Raw genomic sequence first — 20,365 nt, forward strand, 5'->3', positions numbered from 1 at the left:
TGTGATACACTGTGAGCCACAAAGCATGCGGAGAAGGTGAAAATTGGACAGGTACCTTTCCTACCTTTCATCTCCTCCTCTTCTGCATTATTACAGCTCTCTGTGGAGCCCTGTCAACAGAAAGGGTTCAGACAAAAACAGACATGGACGAAGAGAGAAGAAAAGTTGGTGGAAAGGAAAGCAGGACTTTTTTTTTTTTTTTTTTTTTTAATAAAGGAAAAACTTGTAAGTGAGAGTGTTGAGAAGCTTTGGACATATTGCCTATAAGGACATCAAGTCAACCACACAGACAGATGAACGGGTGGATGACTCCCTCCCAGGAGCACAAACCCAGCAGGACAGCAGCAATGGGTGGCGCGGAAGGCCACAAATAAAAAAGAAGCAAAGTGTGCGAGGAGTTCTCTAAAGTCACTAATCTAAACTGGAAGGGATGTAAGTGTTGGAGTAAGCACTCTTCGTAAAGAAGCATGCCCATGTGGCAAAGCAACAACAGTGTTAGTGGAAAAATACCTTGTGATAGTAGCAGTTTGCAAGCAGAGTGAAAGTCTGACAGACTTTTTATTCTGCTCTGTGCAACTAAAGAGCTGTGTAGGATTTTCTCTGTTATATAAATGAGAAATTTGTTGTGATCCAAAAGTAATTAATCAGAGGAGTATGACTCATGTTTACAAGCCTTCCATTCAAAATTTTGTAGCGTCTTTTTTTTTTTTAAATTCACTTGTGGAGATGCATTTAGAGAAAATCCTCGTTCTTCATTTGAATGCTAGTATCTGGGAAGGAGCGGCTTACCTTGGTGCCATCAGCTGGGTTGTGTACAACGGTTGTCTGGGCTTCCTGGGGGGAGGTAGGAGACACTTTATCATGCAGGGAGAGGATTGATGAAAGGGGTGGGGTGATGGGACCAGCAAACGATGCCACGGAATACCAACATATTCCATGACAATAGGAACACACAAAACAGACTTATGCACGCGCACACACAACAAAGCACAAGGTACAGCACAGAGCTGTGGAGCATTTATTGTAGCTGTCAAAGCTTCAGTCAGCCTGCTCCTTCTTAGCCGGCGCTGTGGCCAACAGGATTTTAAAACCTCAAAATGCAGAAAAACTGCAATGAACACAGCAAAACAAATATTCACCAACAAGGTCCCTGACTGAGGAGGAGGGTATTTCAGTATGTGCATTTATTGTGACTGTTGTGACACATTCATGTCACCTGAAAAGTTTTTTTTTAACCTTTCATCACAGTTTGCATCAACATCCAAGTAAAAACTTGCAGCTGGAAGCTCTGATATTATTTAACTTGGCATGAATTGATGTAAACTGATTTCTTCCGTGTGTGTGCTGCATTAGGACTTTTAAAGATAGCACAATTTAAAATCTGCTCTTGTAGTTGTAGCTTATTTAGTGCTCACTAGCTGCGTGTTTGTGTAACTACTCCTCATCCTCAGCCTTGACCCTGTCACAGAAACATTCAGCACAAAGCCATTCAAGAACTCCAAGTACAGAACATGTTAGGAGACAAAACCACAGTGTACTAGTTTTCCGAGGTAATCTTACTCTCAATCAACACTGAGCTAATTTAGAGCATGTAGCCCCTTCAGTGATGTGGGATTATAGATCCTGGTGTTGCTTTTGGGTGTTTTAGGCACTGACAGTAGAGAAGACAGGATGGTTGTACAGACTGAGTCTGATAAATGACTATGCAGAATTATAGTTTAGAGCATCACTAAAGATCACTGATTAGGCTGCTGCATCTTATTTATTTAAACTGCACGAACTCATTAGCTCTAAAATAACATATTGATGTCTTGTATGATGCTGGAAATCGTCAGTGAGGTGGAAGGTTTGTGGTACTTTGGGGATGAATTCATACCTCCAAATTTGTTGTGACAATGCCAACTCCACCTCTGACTATAGATGTGGCATTTTTGATTTTTACCAAACCTCTTTGGTATAATCCCATATAAAATGAGAAGGGCTGCATCCTCATGATCCACCACCCATCTTCTCATGCTCTTGTTTTAACCAGAAGTCCTCATCAGTCCATGTTTTGATGGAAAAGTCCTTAAGCTTTGTTTTCCACTAAACTGCAATAACACCCACAATCAGCAACGCTCAAGCGACATACCAACACACAAGGGAGTCACGAGAACGAAGGCTCTGCAGAACATGATTAAGATGTCTGCTGTTGCACCACAAAATGAAAGTAATTTGTCTACCTGTCAATGTAGTGTACTGTGAAAATATATTTAAGTGCAGGAGTTTTGGGTGAAACAAGAGCCAGGAGAGACACTCAAAGTCACAGAGCAGTCGTTCAATTTTAAATCCGTCAAATTCATCGCCAACATCACAAGTTGTGTTCAGAGCAGAAGCAAAGAGGCAGAGGATGACGGACGAGACAGAGAAGCCTTTACTTGACATGGGATGAGATAAAAAGTTTAGGACGAGACAAAACTAAACATTAAAAAAAGATGGAAATGATGAAATGATGCCATAAAAAGCAAGGTGAGAAACCAAACAGATATGATACCATTGGTGCTGAAGATGACATGCTGCTGTCTTTGGTGCTGCTGCTGCTTACTACACTGTTTTTACTGTTGTTTCCCTGCGACTGGGGCAAAGAAACACAACACATAGTGACTCCCACTACACCATAAACCCTCCTACAGAAGTACAGGTACAAAGCAGGAGTAAAGCCATTACAAGAACATTAAATAATAAAATGAGCTGATTTGGAGCTGCACTATTTAGAAGTGGGGCATATATATAGGAGATAAACACAGATTTATCTGAATATCAATCTCGGCTACCATGCAACTTGTTATTGTATTTTCTTACATGTCAACCATATAAAAGTCTCTAAAGTTAGCTATAACGGTTAAATAATCTGTGTCGTCCAACTTTGGTAACTGATATTAGATTTCTGTTTCCTATTGCATAATTAAAACATACAAGACTAATAATAATAACAGGAAGAAAAAAAGAAGTTAGTCATTGCATGCATTTTAAAACATTTAACTTTTTTAAAATAATCGTTTTTTTCCCCACCAATTTAAAGCTAAAATCTGCTGCCGCTAAGAAATCTTTCACTGACTTTAAGACGTTTTTACCTAAAGCAATCTTCAGCAACTGGTGGCAGAAGTAAATATTTTTAAACTAGCAAAAAACATAAAGAATCAAGTTTAAAAAAACTCAAAATGGTTACCAGTCCAGATCTGTGCATGCAGTGAAAGACCTTGATGTAGGCCTTTAATCTAATTGTGAAGAGTGGTGTGTGTGCAAGCAATAAAACTACAATAGTGTTACTACACCAGCTTCACTGGACATCCACTGTAGAACAAATCCTGCTAAATAACTGGACCATTGAAATATGTTGCTACTATTAAAAAGTACAATAAAATAAATAAAGTATGAAAGAAAAGAAAATAGATACATACTTTTAGCTAAAGTGCAACATGTAGGCTAGCAACCCTGATGATAAAGTATATGAACATGAACCAAGTGCTAAGTTTTTGAAAACTATCTGTCTTTAATAACACTTAAAGCTGTTTTACAGGGCTCCAAACACCTTAAAAACAGTTTGGTAGCGATGTGGTATGAGGGAGAGCAGCAAAGCTAAAAGGGGTTTAACAAATACAAATATGGGTCCAAAAAGGAGTTTTAAAGAAATTAAAAATGTAAATGCACAAGCACATTACAGACTACCAACTTCTAATTCTGAGTCTGATAGCATCAAAAAGAGAAGAAAGGATCAGGCTGAGGAGGAATATCATCCATCATTTAGAAATTCATCAGTGCTGGCCGAAGAACCGATGGAGAACTGAACTAGTGTGTTAATGAGTTAGCAACATTAATTAACAAGTGCTGACATTGTTTTCACAGAATTCTAGTTTCCCATTTCATATGAGTCTAACAAAACTGAAGCTGGTTGTTTGTTATTGTATTAATTCGGAAAAACAGAAAAAAAAACAAAAAGGGGCATAATGCCCAACAATCAGCTGGCAGACTATTTTTTCATGTCAGATACCCTATAACAAATTCAAGATATATTTAAAGATTAAAGCGATGTTGAAGTGGTTGGGGAGGGTTATTAAAGATGAAAATAAAAGACTTCGAGGGTGCAGTTCCTGTATCTGTCAGGCTGTATCCCAGTTCCCATTTTGTTAATCTTGGCCTCATAAACTGGTGTCCTGCCTGATGTTGATGGAGACATACAGAGTAAACCATGTGCTTTCAATCTAACTTGATTCTAGCTTTTTACATCACAAATAAAACGCCATCAAATCTGAAGTATTTAATCTGAACTGTGTGTCCTGTGTTTATATTTAGTTTGTCCAGCCTACACTAAAGAAAGTTCAGAAGTGGCAAAGCAGTACTGAAGCAGAGATCACTGTTGTTTATAATGAGAAATGGCTCATTCACGGGGAAAAACAAAAATGTTTTTGGAGCATTGCAACTTTTTCTCTTCTCAGTTTCCTCATTTATGGCACATAAAATAGATTAAAATAGGATTTTTTCAAGCATAAATTTCCACAAAATATTTTCTCTGAAATCTACCTGCAAGTTGCACTTTAAGGTTTGTTCCATGATTAATTACCATTCGGTTTTGGCCTAATTAAACTGCTGATCTACAGTATATTAAATATAAATATTAGACCTGTGTCACAGTCACCGGCTGCACTGCCGTGAAAACAACCCACACGGAGGCTGTAACAAAGTATTGGCTGCATTTCAAGAACTGTAGGATTTAAGAGTTTTTGAAGCTTAACTCACCAGAGGGATGATTACATTTTATATCGCTTTCCCAATTATTAAGTTGTTGCTGGAACCTGAAAGCCAGATTTCAGCTGCATAACAGAGAGGTGTAAGTTATATCATAGCTGCACACTTCATCTGGAATGTGTGGCGTAAACAAGAAAACAGCTGGTGCTGGACTTTTTCTTCAGCCTCTGGCTAACTAGAAAGAAAATGCAAATATTCCCACATGACACTTAGAGGTGTGGTTGAATGTGTTACATCAATAGAAGGTTGAAAGTAAAGCGCTGGAGGGTTTCATACACGTTGTGATGAACAAACACCCCAGCATAACATAAAACCTCACCTAACTGGAATACTACTGCAGCTGACAGCAACAACACAAACTAGACTTCCATATTTTACTGTTGTTCAGATGAAAGATGAAATTTTAAAAATCTTTTAACTTCAGGAAGTTGAGACACAAGCTAAATTTCTCAGCTTCGGTCAGTCATGTTCTTCTCTTTTAGAATAATTTCACAATGGCACAAAAAAGTTGAGAACATAAAAAGGTTTTAAGTGGATTTCGACCAGTTTGAGTTGAAAAAGGTTCACTCCTGATAAATATGAACCACAGGATGTCGTTCCTATTGGGCCAAAACACGATGGCTAGCTGAGAGATGTTATTTCTAAATACTTACTTATAGTTAATAATTCACATTGAATGTGTCTATCACACAAGTCCTGTTTGTTTTACTTGTGTTTATGCAAGCAAGATATGCAAATCACCTTTTTGGCATCAGCAGTGAAATTTGTGCACCGTGTACATATCTGAACCTGCCACCATTTATAAAAAGGTTAGTAACATGGACTATAACTATCAGATTTACTCTAATAAAATATGCACTGAAATTACACCAAAAAATATCACATCATTACATTCCTCAAAAGAAACATATACAAATAAAAAAAAAAGTTTCATACATTGCATCTACACCTGAACTGCCTCTAGTTCAGTGATGGAGATTATCTGTAGGTGACCAAGACAGCCATTCTTTTTACAGGAAAAGGGGCAAATAATTCTCTTTGATGAAAAGTAATGAGAATATAATGAATATGCAATGACTAAAAAGGGAAAAATGTTTGTTGAAATGAAGAAGTCCTTCACTCCAGTGATGTTCAGGGATGAAGTGTAAAGATCTGATCGTATAAATGGTCAAACATCAGAGAAGGATGAGAGAACGGAAGTGACTGTATGCTATTTGTTAGGACATTAAGTGGATTTCATGACACTATGGTAGGGTGGAGGGCGAGGATGATGGATGAAGCTGGGAAATCCAACAGAACGCCTGAAGCACCTCTGCTTAAAAGACAAGAGGAGGAGAAGGAAGACTGAGGAAGCGACGAAGACTGAAAAACGAACGAAAGCGACAGCCGATCTCACCATCAAACAAACACTCGAGCTGGACTTCCTTTTCTGACAGACGGCAATGGAGAGGAGGAGGAAAAAAAATAAGGAGACATCGGGAAACAAGGAACTAATCAAACCAGCAAAAAAGTGAAGCTGCCAGTTTTATCCCTACAAGAGAAAAAGAAAACAGCTGCACAAGCTTAGACACGAGCAAAGATGGGACAAAGGGATACTAAAAAGGCTGCAGAAGACAAGGGGGAATAAGCTGAAAAAATGGCATTAAACTGCACACATCTAAAAAAATCAGTCATCCTGCAGTTTATTTTTAAAATGTTTTGGGGCAGGGGGTGTCAGTTATTAAGTTACTGGGAATTTTGTTTTATGCCTGCTGATCATGGCACTTCACTACATGCATGCACTGACTCTGGCTTTGATTACAACCAAATCGATCCAAGCTAATAAAGAACAGCTTTTTAAAAGTTCTTCCTCTTTATTTTTCTCTCTTTAACCTTTAACTCAATATGATCAACCACCACTTTTCTTTTCTTTTAAACAATCTCACCCAAAAATAATAATAACAAAAAAACCTTTTAATTATAATTAATAGATCTTCAACTTTCTTAATCTGGAGCACCAGAACACAAAAATCATTAAACTTTTCTGCACACGGTATTACAGACATACACGTTGTTGGAGATTAGTCTGTGTGAAAACATCAAAGGGGAGATAGCAGAAGATAGGAAGAGTAATCGTGACAAACGGAAACCCTCGTGGGTCAGACAGCTTACCTTCACTCCATCCTTCTTGTTTAGTAAGGATTTGCAAGCTGGAAGAAAGTGAGAGGAAATGGTGAGGATGGGCTCTGAGAGGCAGAAACTGCCATCATCAGCTTTAACATCCAGCTGGGTCACAGCTGATTATACAGCAACAGGAAGAAAAGTGTGGATTAAACTGTACTATAGCACAGCAGGACAACAAAAATAAAATGACAATTAGGACTTTTAAAATATTTATTCTAGTCTACTTATACTTTTATATTAGATTATATATCAAAAGTTTCCATTTTCATGTGATCAAATCTCAAAATATTTAATTTATTTTGTCCTTATTTCTTCAAATACATCAAATTTGTTAGTATGTTTATAATGAGTCCCAATTACCCCCCAAATACTGACACCATTTTTAGCTCAGTGTCATTAAATACACAACACAGCTCAGCAGGACTTCTACAAAAATCCTTCCAGGTCCTGAGTGTGTTTGATGTGCAGATCCTCCTTCCTTCTGAGGGCTTTCAGGAAGCAAACATGGATGCATGACTGAATATGCTAATGGATGAATGAATGAGCTACTTTTGGAATAAGCTTTTTTATTTCAAAAGAACCTTCTTGTGTCAAAACTGGGAAATTTGGTATATTTCTGATAAATTCAAACTGAATGACTTTAAAGTAGTAGGTCCAATTACAATCTGGCTCTTAGTAAGAGACACTGATTTATACAGAAAACGACACCAACATACAGCAAGAAACCTAATAAAACCATCCACATGCATACACAGAGACTTACACTGAACACACACTCTGTATCAACACTCATATTTATCTTTAGATTTTGTTCCAATGATCCACCCTTACCTTCCAAAGATAAAAAAGGAAGGAGGGCAATGAAGAAGGCAAGAAAACAATTATGTTTTTAATATCTGCATCTTCACATCTGGACTGAAAACGGAGATGAAAACTGCAGGAATGAAAGGTCATGCTTTGATTTCAATGGTTGAACGCATTCAGAAATAATTTTCTCTGATGGGATGGGATCATGCAGCGACTGTAGATCATCAACAAGTCTGGCATGCAGCATCCACGTCGAAGTCTGCATCAGAGGAATGACTTCAGTAATGAAACCGAGCGGGAACCAGCAAGTTCGTCGACTACAGATTTAAAACCAGCTTCTTCTCTTTTATTTGTAAATATACAAAGTCCTACAGAAAGAAATCAGCAACAACTAATCGGTGAAGCATCCTCTTGTAGATCAACCAGTGTTTCCAGTACAAATAGCCTTTAGACAAGCAGCTGTTCCTGTAATGTGACTGAGATTCAGCTATAGAAGGTTTAGTATGCTTCAAACAAGATAAACTGGATGAATTTGACAGATTGCATTAGGGCTGGGCAATATATCGAGATTTTCAAATATATCGAGACTTTATCAGACACAATATAGAAGGAAGGAACATCGTTTATATGGAGATAGCTTGTTTTGAGTAAAAAGCATCTTTTCATTTGCATTTTGCACAGCTGTATTTTTATTATGGTAACTGAAAAGTAATTTCAATTTATTTTGTTTTAGGGGTATTTAATTTAATATAAAGGTACTTTAATTTCAGTCAGCTGTTTTAATGCACATGTGGTGCTGATCCTTAGTAAAAGTGTTTTTAGCACTGAAGGCTGTAAATTAGAACTGTCTCTTTGGTTACTTGACAAAATATATATATATATCTATATATATATATAGATATATATATTAAGATATGTATCGTATATCGTGATTCAGGTAAAAAATATCGAGATAAAAGATTTGGTTTATATCGCCCAGCCCTAGATTGCATCTGAATCATCTTTTTACAGCTATTATATTGTAGTAACGCACATCGCACCCTCGTGCTTCTGATGCCGATTGATGATCATTTGTTTGAAGCACAATGATGTCTGGTGATTTTTTTCTCTTTTTTTGTGAGGTTTTGTCCATTCACACAAAAACAGCAGAGCAGGCAGGAGAGAGGAGAAAGAAAAATAGTAAACATGGGACATTCGGTTTTTCAGCTTCCCATGCAGGATGCCAACTGTACAGCACTATATGCTTAGAAACATGCTTGGCTGACTGTTGAGGCCGGAGCCATGCGGTGGGAAGGTTGCAGTGAGCACAGGCAAACATCGACTGGGCATCAGCTCTGTGGATACAAACCAGTTCAAAGCAGGCAAAACAGAGTGATACTGGTTGTTTAATGTTTACTATAAAGAGGTTTAAATGGTTATGCTGCAGGATTCTAAAAAAGGAAAAACCCGCAAAAACAGTTGTGTTATGCAGAGATGTGTAAACGCAGCATTGCTGAGTTGCAGTTGCTCCAGCAGGAAGGTCAGAGGGTCATGCTGGGTGTCAGTTAAATGTGCAGCTGTACTCAACACAGGAAATCGTAGCCAGACTCGGAGGGGAGGTGTGCTCATTAGAGCAACAAGAGGCACAGCAGCCTGTAAAAGGTCAAGAGATGAGCTTCATCTGCAGTTTCCATTTATATATCAGAGTGTGTGTGATGACCCAGTGCAACAATGACCATTTTAAAAGTGGTTCATCAGTGTGCAGGCAGCAGGCAGCGGGTGGGGAGGAGGAGAAAAAAGAAGAAGAGGGAGGGGATTCAAGCAGCCCAGGCCACATGCCAACAGCCTGAGGACAAAGTTGGCAGCGCCCGACTCCAACACCTCCTCTAGCAAACGTACCTTCCTGTGCCATTGCGGCTGTGCTGGTGGTAGCGGCAGGGCTGGTATGCTGCCGTCCCACTATCGGACAGAGAGGGATTCAGATTGGCGCTGAAGCTGGGACAACAGCCTCACTGTAGCCTTCAAAGTCTTTTGTTTGTTTGTTATTTAACGGTTAAATTAGCAACATGACACAGATCAACTGTGCATGCCAAAGAGAGGCTTAGTGTTTATTGATGTTTAATTTTAACACAAGACATTCTGTAATAGTAGACTTCTTTGTCATTTTTTTCCTATGCAATGTGCTCTATAAGTGAAGCAGCAGATGTGCTGAAGTACCTGCACTAACTCGTTATCTCCATTTAGTGAGTAGTGACTTTATGAAACAGCCTACAGTAATGTGGAAAGATATTCAGGTGTGGCCCGTCTGCTTTTTCAGTCGACGTCAGTCTTGACTTGTTCAAAGTGGTTGACGTTAATCCAGAGGAGCCGCTTTACTTACATTAAAGCGTGTAAACACAGAGCCAGCAGCATTAACATAGCTTTCTAGGGAATCATCCAGCCCACAAACTGGATGTTCAATCAAAAGTCCTCTGTGTTCTCAGTGATCAAACTGCTTACGATGGTGAAATCCAAGCCAAACTCTTGAAGAGCAAAATAGAAACCGTGTCAATAAAGGAGGTGCATTACAAGCTGGAGGTACCGTATCAGAATAAACTCGATAAGTATTCTTGTACATGTCATGAGCTCAAAAGATTACCTTTAGTAAACACAATTTTAACTGACCAACTAAAGCTCACCTGAAAAGTTCCTGGACACCAACATTGTTGTGAGGATAGCTCCCTAGAGACAGGATAAAAATAAACATTTTGAATGTGTTATGCAAAGTCGTTTGAGCGCGTTTGACTGTAGCCATGCTCACTTTGAGTTTCCTCCTGGCGTTGAACTTGCGCAGACATTCCACTGTCTCTTGACGATGCATCATGGAGGCCACAGTGGAGCGTTGCTGCAAGCGGAAAGGAAGCATTGCAGAAAAATTCAATTACAATGCAGATGAGAAGGCCTTGCTTTGAACCCAACTACAACTATGACAAGTGTGACTTACGCAGACCCACGGGTGCTTGAGGGCCTGGTCAGCAGTGATTCTTTTGGCAGGGTTAATTGTTAACATCTGATTGATCAGATTCTTGGCCTCAGGGGTTACTGTGTCCCACTCTGGAGATGGGAACTGAAACAAGAAGAAACAAGGGATATGAAGATTGTTTATTCAGGAACACAGACTTGCTAAATAGATTATTTTCACTTGTTTAAGTCACCAGTTTAACTTTAGCATTAATTAAATATTTTACACTTAAATGAAACATCTTAACATTAGTTGTATTCAGAAAAGACTACACATTGCAAAGCCTAAACATCTCTGCCTCTTTAAAATACAGTGTGCTATAAAAACAAGTAGGAAGTCACAAAACACTGGAAAATATTTTTTAAAATAATTCATCCTGGAAAATTGCATCAGATTGTCCAGAATCTCTGCCTAACCTGTACTTATGAAATATGGTTAACATCACAAGTCATACTTGTCAATACCCTGTGTGTCATCTCCTGTCTCACAGCACTGTGGATTAAAGTCTTCAGTAACTTACATCCCTAACATATGCACATCATTTCAGCAACAGATATGACAGATTAAGACTACAAAGTTTTTACTTGCAAAAATCAGGTAAAATTTTTAATGTTATGTGACTGTTTTTGTCCCTAATATTTTTCCCCAATTCATTCGTCCAGGTTTCACACAGTTCAGTATATCTGATATCCACCACAAAAATAATTTTTTTTCATACAGACTAAATGGACTGCCGGTTGGCTTTCATACAAGCATTAATGAAGCTTAAAAACTAGACTGAGCAAGAGGTACAGAAGCTGCAGCCATGATTGTGTTAAAGGATTTTAAATCTAATATAAATTTGTGGATAACCAAAACAATATTATCATAAATATGGATTTTTTTTTAATTAATTGATTACTGTAAACTAGTAACACCTGCTACACAAGCAAATAAAAGATGAGATGTTGTCTTTGATGGTACTTTGATTTCTATGGCATCAAGACAATTACTTTAAGTATTTCAGATGTCAGTCACAGACAAAAAGGGGAAAAAAATCAAAGTATTTGCATGACAGTGGTAATATTCAGAAAAGCACTCAGTCATCTTTTTGTGCTCATTAGATGTGGTTGCTTCCAACTCTGGAAATTAATACAGTTAATAAATTCTTATCTTCCAAAAGAGAACACGGTCTGATAAATATGCCTATTGCTCACTCATAATGCACCACTTCTGTCTACAGCACATATGTCAAACTGGTCCAGCAAAGGGCCGTGTGGCTGCAGGTTTTTGTTCCAACCAAGCAGCAGCACACCAGATTTGACTGATTCAATCAACTGATCTCAGTCTTCAGACAGCTGATTGGTCAAACTGTGTGCTCTTGGCTGGCTGGAACAAAAACCTGCAGCCACACGGCCCTTTGCTGGACCAGTTTGACATGCCTGGTCTACAGCAACATTAAAGTCATAAAATAACAAGCAGCAGACTGTTTAAAACCAAAATTACACTTCTAAATTTCTCGAGTCTTAAGGTGGCTTATAAGGAATGTGTTCCTGCAGGTGTCGTCTGCTGTTTGTTGGAGATTTTTTCCCCACGTTTTAGAAACGGAGTTTAATGAACACGCTAAATTTGTTCAATTCAAAGCCAGTCAGTCAGATATGAACCCAAAGTATGGACACAGAACTCTACTGATAAATATTTCAATATTAAGAAATAATTAAAAGGCAAAGATGATTGCATAATATTGTCAAGGAAGCAGGCAGCTATTAGAGCATCTTTTTATAGTTGATCAGTAACTGTAAATGTCAAACATTGCAGGACAAGCACAGCATCGGTAAAGACTGAAGAAAAAGATCAGAACTGAAAAACCAAAGTAGACGGTTGAATGTAACTTGGTTATTATTACTGCTGCAGATGCTGGTATACCAACTTACCCATATGAATTATAAATGACTTCATGACGCAGCCTATTGAGTTATTACAGACTGTGCCTTCAGCCATTATTAAAAAGGGGTTTACTGTATCACATAAAAAATGCTGTTTGTAGTGACAAAACCTTCAATTATCGCCGGAATCTGTCTTTTCTGTCAGCATAGAACTCATTTTACAAAACTTGCTCAGCACTGAATATCAGACAAAATTACACTACAAACAGTACAGAACTTTGGCAGATGTTGCATTTTAGCTCCCCCTAATGAAGGCAACCACCTTGCATCCTGTCTCTTCTTCAAGTTCTCTCCAGCCAGTAAAAGTCAGTTCAATGCTGAGTTCTGCTGTCAATTTCTCCCATTCTTTTCCTCACATACTCTGATAATGTCCTTTTGCATTACTTTGCAGAATCAGCCATAATGCACATGCAAAAGTGTTATTATGTTGATATCCTGTTGCTGGGATGTGATGCTATAATGCAATTACCTGTCATGTGATGCTCCAGGCTAGAAAAAAAAAACTGTTGTGAAGTACGGTTTCTCAACCTGGGGATTCTACAGGAATGATGACTCCAGGAATGTGAGTAATGAATATTAGTGTGCCATCAAAACAACTGAGAAGTACATAGTGTTAAAATTGGAAACTTACATAGTGTTGCTTTAAGAAAACAATGCATTTTTTTCCAGTAGTTGGAAACGGGGCAAATTAAACTCTCCAAGAGGCTACAGCATGATAACAATACTAATGTTTCGCAGTTTTTCCCACCAAATGTTTTTTTAACAAAATACTATTTACTTAATTTCCAACCTAAAGTAACAAAGCAAAATTACACAACTCAACATGAGTTAACTTAACTACAGCTGCAGTATAAGCTTCAACACACAGGTTTCACCCTTCAACTGGCCTTTATAGACTAACATCATGACATGAATATCACACACCCAAACCAGAAACTTTGGGTCATATCAATTCTCCTCAAAACTGTAAACAACATCAAAAAGTTTTTATCTAATTTGTATGGTTGGCTTTATCTACCATCTGGTGCCGCTTATGCCACCATAATGTTGTGATTCTCCAGACACGACATCAAGCTGAACAGACCAGCTGAGCCAAGCAAGAAGTCAGAGTCAGTTTTCATGATAAAACACCCTTTACACAATCTTCATCATACTGTGTATCACATCCATTCAACATAACTGGTGGCAGCATTCTCCAAATAGATTGTTGAGAGGATTTTTACCACAGAAGGCAGATTTAAAAATACAAGACAAGAGAACAGATTCTTTCTATAAGGACGTGTATAAATAACATATAATTTGTCTAATTAATGTCTATAATGGACTGCAGCAGTGAAACTCTACTCTGTTTAAGCCTAGTCATTATTAAAACCTTTAATGACACTGTGGATCTTTGACTGCAGACCTCTGTGCTTCCTCTGGAGTGGGGACATGACACCCGTGGGGCAGGGCAAAACATGACACTGGGTTGAAGTAGGGTTCAGAGGGGCAGGCTAGGACCTGGAATTATGGGATGGGGACATCGACCTCAAGTCTGATGAGGCATCAGAGTAGGCTGGTGGAGTGTGCTTGTCTGGGAAATAGGCTTTAGAAGATAGGCTGACTGCAGGCAGCCTGTCTCGCAACAGCCCTGGCACTTCACCCAGTCACATGCAAAGCTTGCTGTGGCAGACAGGATAGACAGCAGAGCCAGGAGGCCACTAACCATTGCAGACCAGGCAGATAAAGGCTTAACCTCTATACGTTGTGGAAAAAAAGACTTATTGAACAATATATCTGTGCTTTGCTTTCACTGCTGGCCTATCAATACTGCTGTGTTACAATTTGATGTGACCGCCACAGCCCTAACCTGTACCTGGTGTTGTCTTTAACAAAGGTCAACAGAAAATGAGCTCAAACTCATGGTGACACCTTCTGTCCACTTAGAATGCCATGCTGGCCTTTAGTGGTCAACAACGTGATCACTGGGACACATCACATCATGTCCCATGCTGAATGCATAAAGTTGCTGCACGCACACATACAGCTCACATGCAGAGAGTAAGAACAAGGTACAGCAAAAGAAAAAAATGGGAATTAATTACTCACATCGTATGCACCGGCTTTAATTTGTTGGTACAGTTTGTGTTGGTCCTCATCCCAGAAGGGAGGGTAGCCCACCAACAAGATGTACAGGATCACACCTGACACACACACACAATACAATAAGCAAGTAGAATTACACAAAAAAGTATGTTAAATATAGTTTTAGAAGCCAGGATCCTAACAAGTATACAAATATGGATGTAAAGCCCCCCAGCAGTGACCTGGACTAGAGTATGTTACTAGATGTAGTTTCATAACACTATCACATGAGAAACAGAAATTGTGAACGACTAAATAAAACAGATGGACATGATAGTGATGGGAATGAGTGAGGATAAAACAAACGCTCAGTCTGATGCGAGTGTGTTGCTGTGAAACTGACCACATGCCCATATGTCCACTGGCTTGCCATACGGGTCCTTTCTCAACACCTCTGGGGACAAATATCCTGGAGTTCCAGCAAAACCTGTGAGAATGCACACGTAGTAAAAACTCATGTGGAATTTTCTCAGAACGATGGAAACTAAGAAAGCATGAAGGGATAACTGCACACTGATCTGAACATCTGTCTTCATATAGAGAAGGTGCTCATACGTCAACACACAGAAGTACGGGATTGAACCGCCCTGTTGGGGGAATGAATGTTCTGTTTGCAGCAGTGAAGCACTGACAAGCATTTCATCTTTTCAACTTTTCACTAAGGTGTGTACTCGGCTGCAGAAACCGTTCTCATGATAAGCACAAAAGAAAGATATTAACCATCAGATTTTCATTCTACATTTCCCTTCTTGAAGGCAGTGCAGTGATAAACACATCACGAAGAACAGTGGACTTCTGCAGAAACCTTTTCCAGGTGATGTGCTTTTATACAACCATTTTTTTGGATATAAAGGACATTTTCAGATTTATATGTGCAGTAGTAAAGATCAAAAATTTACAAAGCGTCGGCTAGATCAGTGGTTTCCTAACTTTTTGAGCCATGACCCCCAAGATGACATATGCTGGTGTTCGTGTTAAAAAAGAACAGTTAATTCCACAGATCAATCCCTTTCTGTTAATGCATTCATTTTGACAGCCCTAATAAAATGCCAAATTTATTTAACAAATGTAAGTTACTTTTTTTTTTTTACAATGATCTGGTGACACCCTGAAATTATCTTGGGACCCCCAGTTAATTCAAACAGACAGACGTATACCACCGAAAACATAACTTCTGCCTTGGCAGAGGTTAATTAACATATATATTCTCAGTACAATGTTGTAGATGCACTCAACAGTTTGTAGACTCGCAGGCCTACATCCATCTGTTTGTAAAATGGCTGCATGGACATTTAATGATCAGTAGCTTTTAAATCAATGACAGGTGTACAAAATTACACTAAACACAAGGTAAACACTGATATCTATGATTTAAATAGTTAACTCATTTAAATTTGAACTTCATTCATTGTTCAGCAGCTTGTAAGGATCAAAGTTTTAATTAGCACTATTTTGTGGAACATAACGACTCTTCACTTCTCTTGTTAGCTTATTGTGGAAAGGATGTTTCTCTCTAGAATGTTGTTAGACATCTTTAAATAAAGTTTACTAGTGATAAAGCTGTAAATGTAGATTTAAACAATAGCTGAATTCCCCCAACATGGCGGACAAAGCCCTGGTGCACTAGTTAGTCTATTCATCTTGTTCTAACTGGATATAAAAGTTTGCTACAACCCTGTGTTGGTGTTTTGGATCTCACATATATGCTTACAGTTATAGCCCCTAGGACTTTTCCTACAGAACTTATTAACTTTTACTGACATTTAAACTTTAGCATCCGCAGATTTATGGCTTTGATGTTACTGAGCTTAACTACTTGAAGAAACACAGATAATAGGGCTTAATATCATTTTAATTCTTACCAAACCATGCCTGTTGGTCCCCTTGTACTTCAATGGCTAAACCAAAGTCTGCAAGCTTCACCGCCGCTCCCTTCATCTTACTGGCCAGGAGCAGATTTTCTGGCTGAAACACAGAAAATTTGTAAGGATGAAAAATTACAATCAGACTGCAGCCTTAAATCTTTCATCAAGTAGCCAAAAACACACATCTACAAGTTAGAAGAGGTAAGTATAATTATCTATAATTTGACACTGAAATTTTGCATAGCATTCGGGAACTATGATGAAAAACAACTGAGGTTTAGGGGCAAATGACATAAGTATGTTCTCTCCTTCAAGAAATGTCCCATCTTTCTACATGATTGGAAGAGCTGCAGGAGCACGATGACTTCTACAGTAGTAATGAGGCTGGCTGTGGTTGAGTCAGTCACAGAGGCTTCCCTCAGAGGAAAGACCTCTTCAGTCAGCTGTCAGTATTTAACACATTTTGACTACATGCTTCTGATCACTGTCATCTAAAATGTCAAGACTCTTATTTTGTTTTGCCACCTTACATCACAGTTTCTCTCATTTAAGGATGATGTGAGAGAAAGAAAACAGATGAAACTGTTCAGTTTCACACAAAGCCACTGCTGAGTATAGCTGCACAGCTGTTCCAGATCAACCAGACCCATCAAAGATGGAAAAACCTGTAACTGACTTTATATTAAATGTTCTGGATGGTTAATGTAAAATGTTAAAGAAGGAATAAGCAAACTTTATCTTGTTATTAAATCAGTCATCTGTAGACCACATGAAGTGCTTTTTTATGTGATTAAGATGCTAAAGAGAGTGACTGTTGTAATATGAACAGTTGAGTTTGGTTCAACCAGGCCATTAAACTGAACCACTTGTTCCAGTATACATGCATAGAAAATAATCTGGAATGTTTTTTAAGTGACATTAAGTTGACTTGCAATCTTACTGCTTTTCAGTCTGTTTCTGATGGATTTGGTCGTCTGATAAAAACAACAGAAAATCTTGATTAAGAGCAGCTTGTGACGTATTAAAGTACAATTATGCTTCACTACTTGAACTGGACCATCACAAAACCACATGGGCCATTATCTTGTCGAGGGACAGCGTGCAATTGTCTAGCTACCGCTAACTTATTACTTTTCATGAAATGTTTGTGTTAAGTTGAAAACACCATTAAAATGGCATACACTTGAGGTGTTTGGGTCTTTAAACAAAAGTACCAGGTATAAACTCAGGGGTCTCTGATAAAATCCAGACCACATCAAATACAGGGGTCTTTGTAGCAGATAGCTGTCCTCATAGTTCCCCATGCAGTCAGATGGATGAATGTCAATCACTTGGAACAAGCACATTTAGTCTGTTTCTTTTCACGTGTCAGCCTCTGTCCTTACTGTGGCTATACATTCCTCCTCACGCCTACAACTCCCTTTGTCTACAATAAAGAGGAGCTAAACAATAGAAAATAAAATAATTAAAACAAAAATGAACAGGGGGCACAGAGTGTTGGTGAAAGCTACAGAGAGACAGACAGAGATAGATTTATGGGAGGTGGCATAATGAGTCCATACGCTGGCGCTGCAGCAGCTGGGTGATCTCACCCTCCTGTTACTATGGCAACTCTGTCTGCCACCAGCCGACAGTACTCAGCTCTTTCTCTCCAATTCTTGTTTTTCCCCCTCAGAGTGGCCCTCCCATGATGACAGGGGGGCAGAAATATGACACGTGTGTGTGTGAGGTCACATTTCTCTACAGCACGCTTTGCGTGCATGATTAGTGTTTTCATGACTCCAATACACATGATGCTTTTGGCAGCTTTCCCCTACAGCAGCATCTCTGGATGCTCTTGAAAATGAATGAATGAATTCATAAATAAACAATTGGATTTTCTCTCTTTCTCCCATTTTAAAATTTAGTAATGAATTAATGTGCCAAGAATCAACTTAAAAGAAGCTTGTTTCTTTTGTGACACTTGGGAGTCTGGAACTAATGGGAAGTTGTTAAGAAAGCGTTTATTATTTATGTTTCTTTGAAGCTAAAGTTCTGTGTTTACTTCAAGATTATTTGCTATATTTTCTACAATTAGGCACAGGAGATGATTTTGGGGAGTCAATAAACAATAAATGCAATTTATGACACTCTTTATCACAGCTAACAAAAATCTTGTTGCATATTTTTATGTATTTATTTATTGCGAAAATGGTGGAAAATTGATCAATTTTATAAATTCCTTATAAATACCTCAAACAAAGCTAAAACAGAGGAACTTTTTAACTTGATTTTAATGTCATTAACAGATTTTACTAAGTCCCAGTGGCTTTATTTCAAATTCAATGTTTAAAAGATTTTTTTTTCTTTCAATATTTTTATATTGCGGCTACATTTTGGAATTTTAATGATATGTTACACTTTAGCTCCTGTTTTTAAATAACATCTCCCAAAAGATCCACTCAGCTGTTTATTCTTAGGGGAGTACTGAACAACCAGGTCACATTATTTAAATGTTTTACATAGAAATGAATAGAAGTTAAGCCAGTGAGGTGTTTCAGAGCATCTCCTGTGGATCAGAATAAGTTGCATGGTGCAGACGGCAAGTCAACAAAGCATTTACATGTCAAAACTTAATCTCCCAGCAATTTTTCTCCTTTTTATAAATTTTATTTGTGTATTTTTTTTTTTCTAAACTTATTTTTAGGTTTGATATTGAGTAAAAAGATTTTATATCAGTGTGTTGCTGATCTTCAATAAAGCCATTATGGAAACACTGTACTTACTGTAAATTGCTTTGGACAAAATTATTTCAAATTCACTGTACACTATGATGCTTATAATGGGTGTAATATTCAAACTCAACCCTTCCAGTTTCTACTATGAGTCAGTCTGTTCATCTTAAATATGTTGCCAATCATTTGAAGCATTCCATAAATTTCGGTTCAGTTTTTAGTGTTTTCTGAGATCAGTATAGGCCTGCACACAAAAAGCTGGTAACTGCAATCAGCAAGTAAAATGAACTTTAGAGCGTTAGATAAAACATTATTGATTTTTTTTCCCTCTGTTTTTGAGTACAGCATTTAAAAACAAGTTGATTACATTAATGGTGCATTACCAATGTGGTGTAGGAACAAGAAAAGGGTTTTGCATTAACAACTAATGTAATAGATTTCTCTCCACTGCCCCCAGAGCCTGTCACCATTATGGTCGTCCTAAAACTCTTCCCTCTCCAAGTTAATTTGATGCCAACATCAATATCCAAGTATAAAAATCAATAAAAAGTAACTCAAGTGCATTACTACCACTCATGCAAAAACAATTATTTTCCATTTATGTACAGTATGTATACTTACAGTTAGAGTAATGGATTCATTTAGCACCATCACATAAAAGTAATAGATCAGACTGTTAACTGTTCGAAGTTTAACTCAATATGAGAACTAAAACCTGGCCATAAAAAAGGTGTTGTAGTTTATGCAGCTGTACCAGGTCGTCTTTACGCCGTCTTTATGCACCACATTGTGATTTAAATAAAAATCTACACAGCTGGGGAGTGATGTTGTTTGCTGGGGGTGCATAAGCTCTGCTGTGAGGTAAATCGTCACTGGCCAGCGTTTCACCCACCGACCTGCTATTAATAGCAGCTGGTCTGCTTTCGTCAGTCTTCAGCATTGCCGGGGGGGGGGGGGGCAGTGTAGAGGGATGAAGACGAGAAGAGGGGGACAGATGAAAAG

At 38.3% G+C, this 20,365-nt stretch overlaps 1 protein-coding gene across 19 annotated transcripts in view; it reads right to left on the reverse strand.

Annotated features, from left to right (window-relative positions):
• camk2g2 (calcium/calmodulin-dependent protein kinase (CaM kinase) II gamma 2) overlaps positions 1-20,365 on the reverse strand; it is a 71,815-nt gene that overhangs the window by 9,017 nt on the left and 42,433 nt on the right. For 2 of the 19 annotated variants that reach the window (XM_042009774.1, XM_042009792.1), the window contains exons 7-17: positions 16,647-16,749; positions 15,128-15,211; positions 14,749-14,843; positions 10,718-10,840; positions 10,535-10,618; positions 10,413-10,455; positions 9,634-9,693; positions 6,937-6,974; positions 2,534-2,614; positions 790-834; positions 65-110 (exon numbers count right to left, since the gene is read on the reverse strand). In XM_042009774.1, the coding sequence (XP_041865708.1) occupies positions 65-110; positions 790-834; positions 2,534-2,614; positions 6,937-6,974; positions 9,634-9,693; positions 10,413-10,455; positions 10,535-10,618; positions 10,718-10,840; positions 14,749-14,843; positions 15,128-15,211; positions 16,647-16,749 (802 nt within the window). Of the gene's footprint in view, positions 1-55; positions 111-789; positions 835-2,533; positions 2,615-6,181; positions 6,215-6,936; positions 6,975-9,633; positions 9,694-10,412; positions 10,456-10,534; positions 10,619-10,717; positions 10,841-14,748; positions 14,844-15,127; positions 15,212-16,646; positions 16,750-20,365 lie in introns of all 19 variants that reach the window. The other 17 variants (XM_042009773.1, XM_042009779.1, XM_042009778.1 and 14 more) reach the window with 17 other exon arrangements.

Source organism: Melanotaenia boesemani, chromosome 16 (genome assembly GCF_017639745.1).
Source record: "Melanotaenia boesemani isolate fMelBoe1 chromosome 16, fMelBoe1.pri, whole genome shotgun sequence".
Classification (NCBI taxonomy): Eukaryota; Metazoa; Chordata; class Actinopteri; order Atheriniformes; family Melanotaeniidae; genus Melanotaenia; species Melanotaenia boesemani.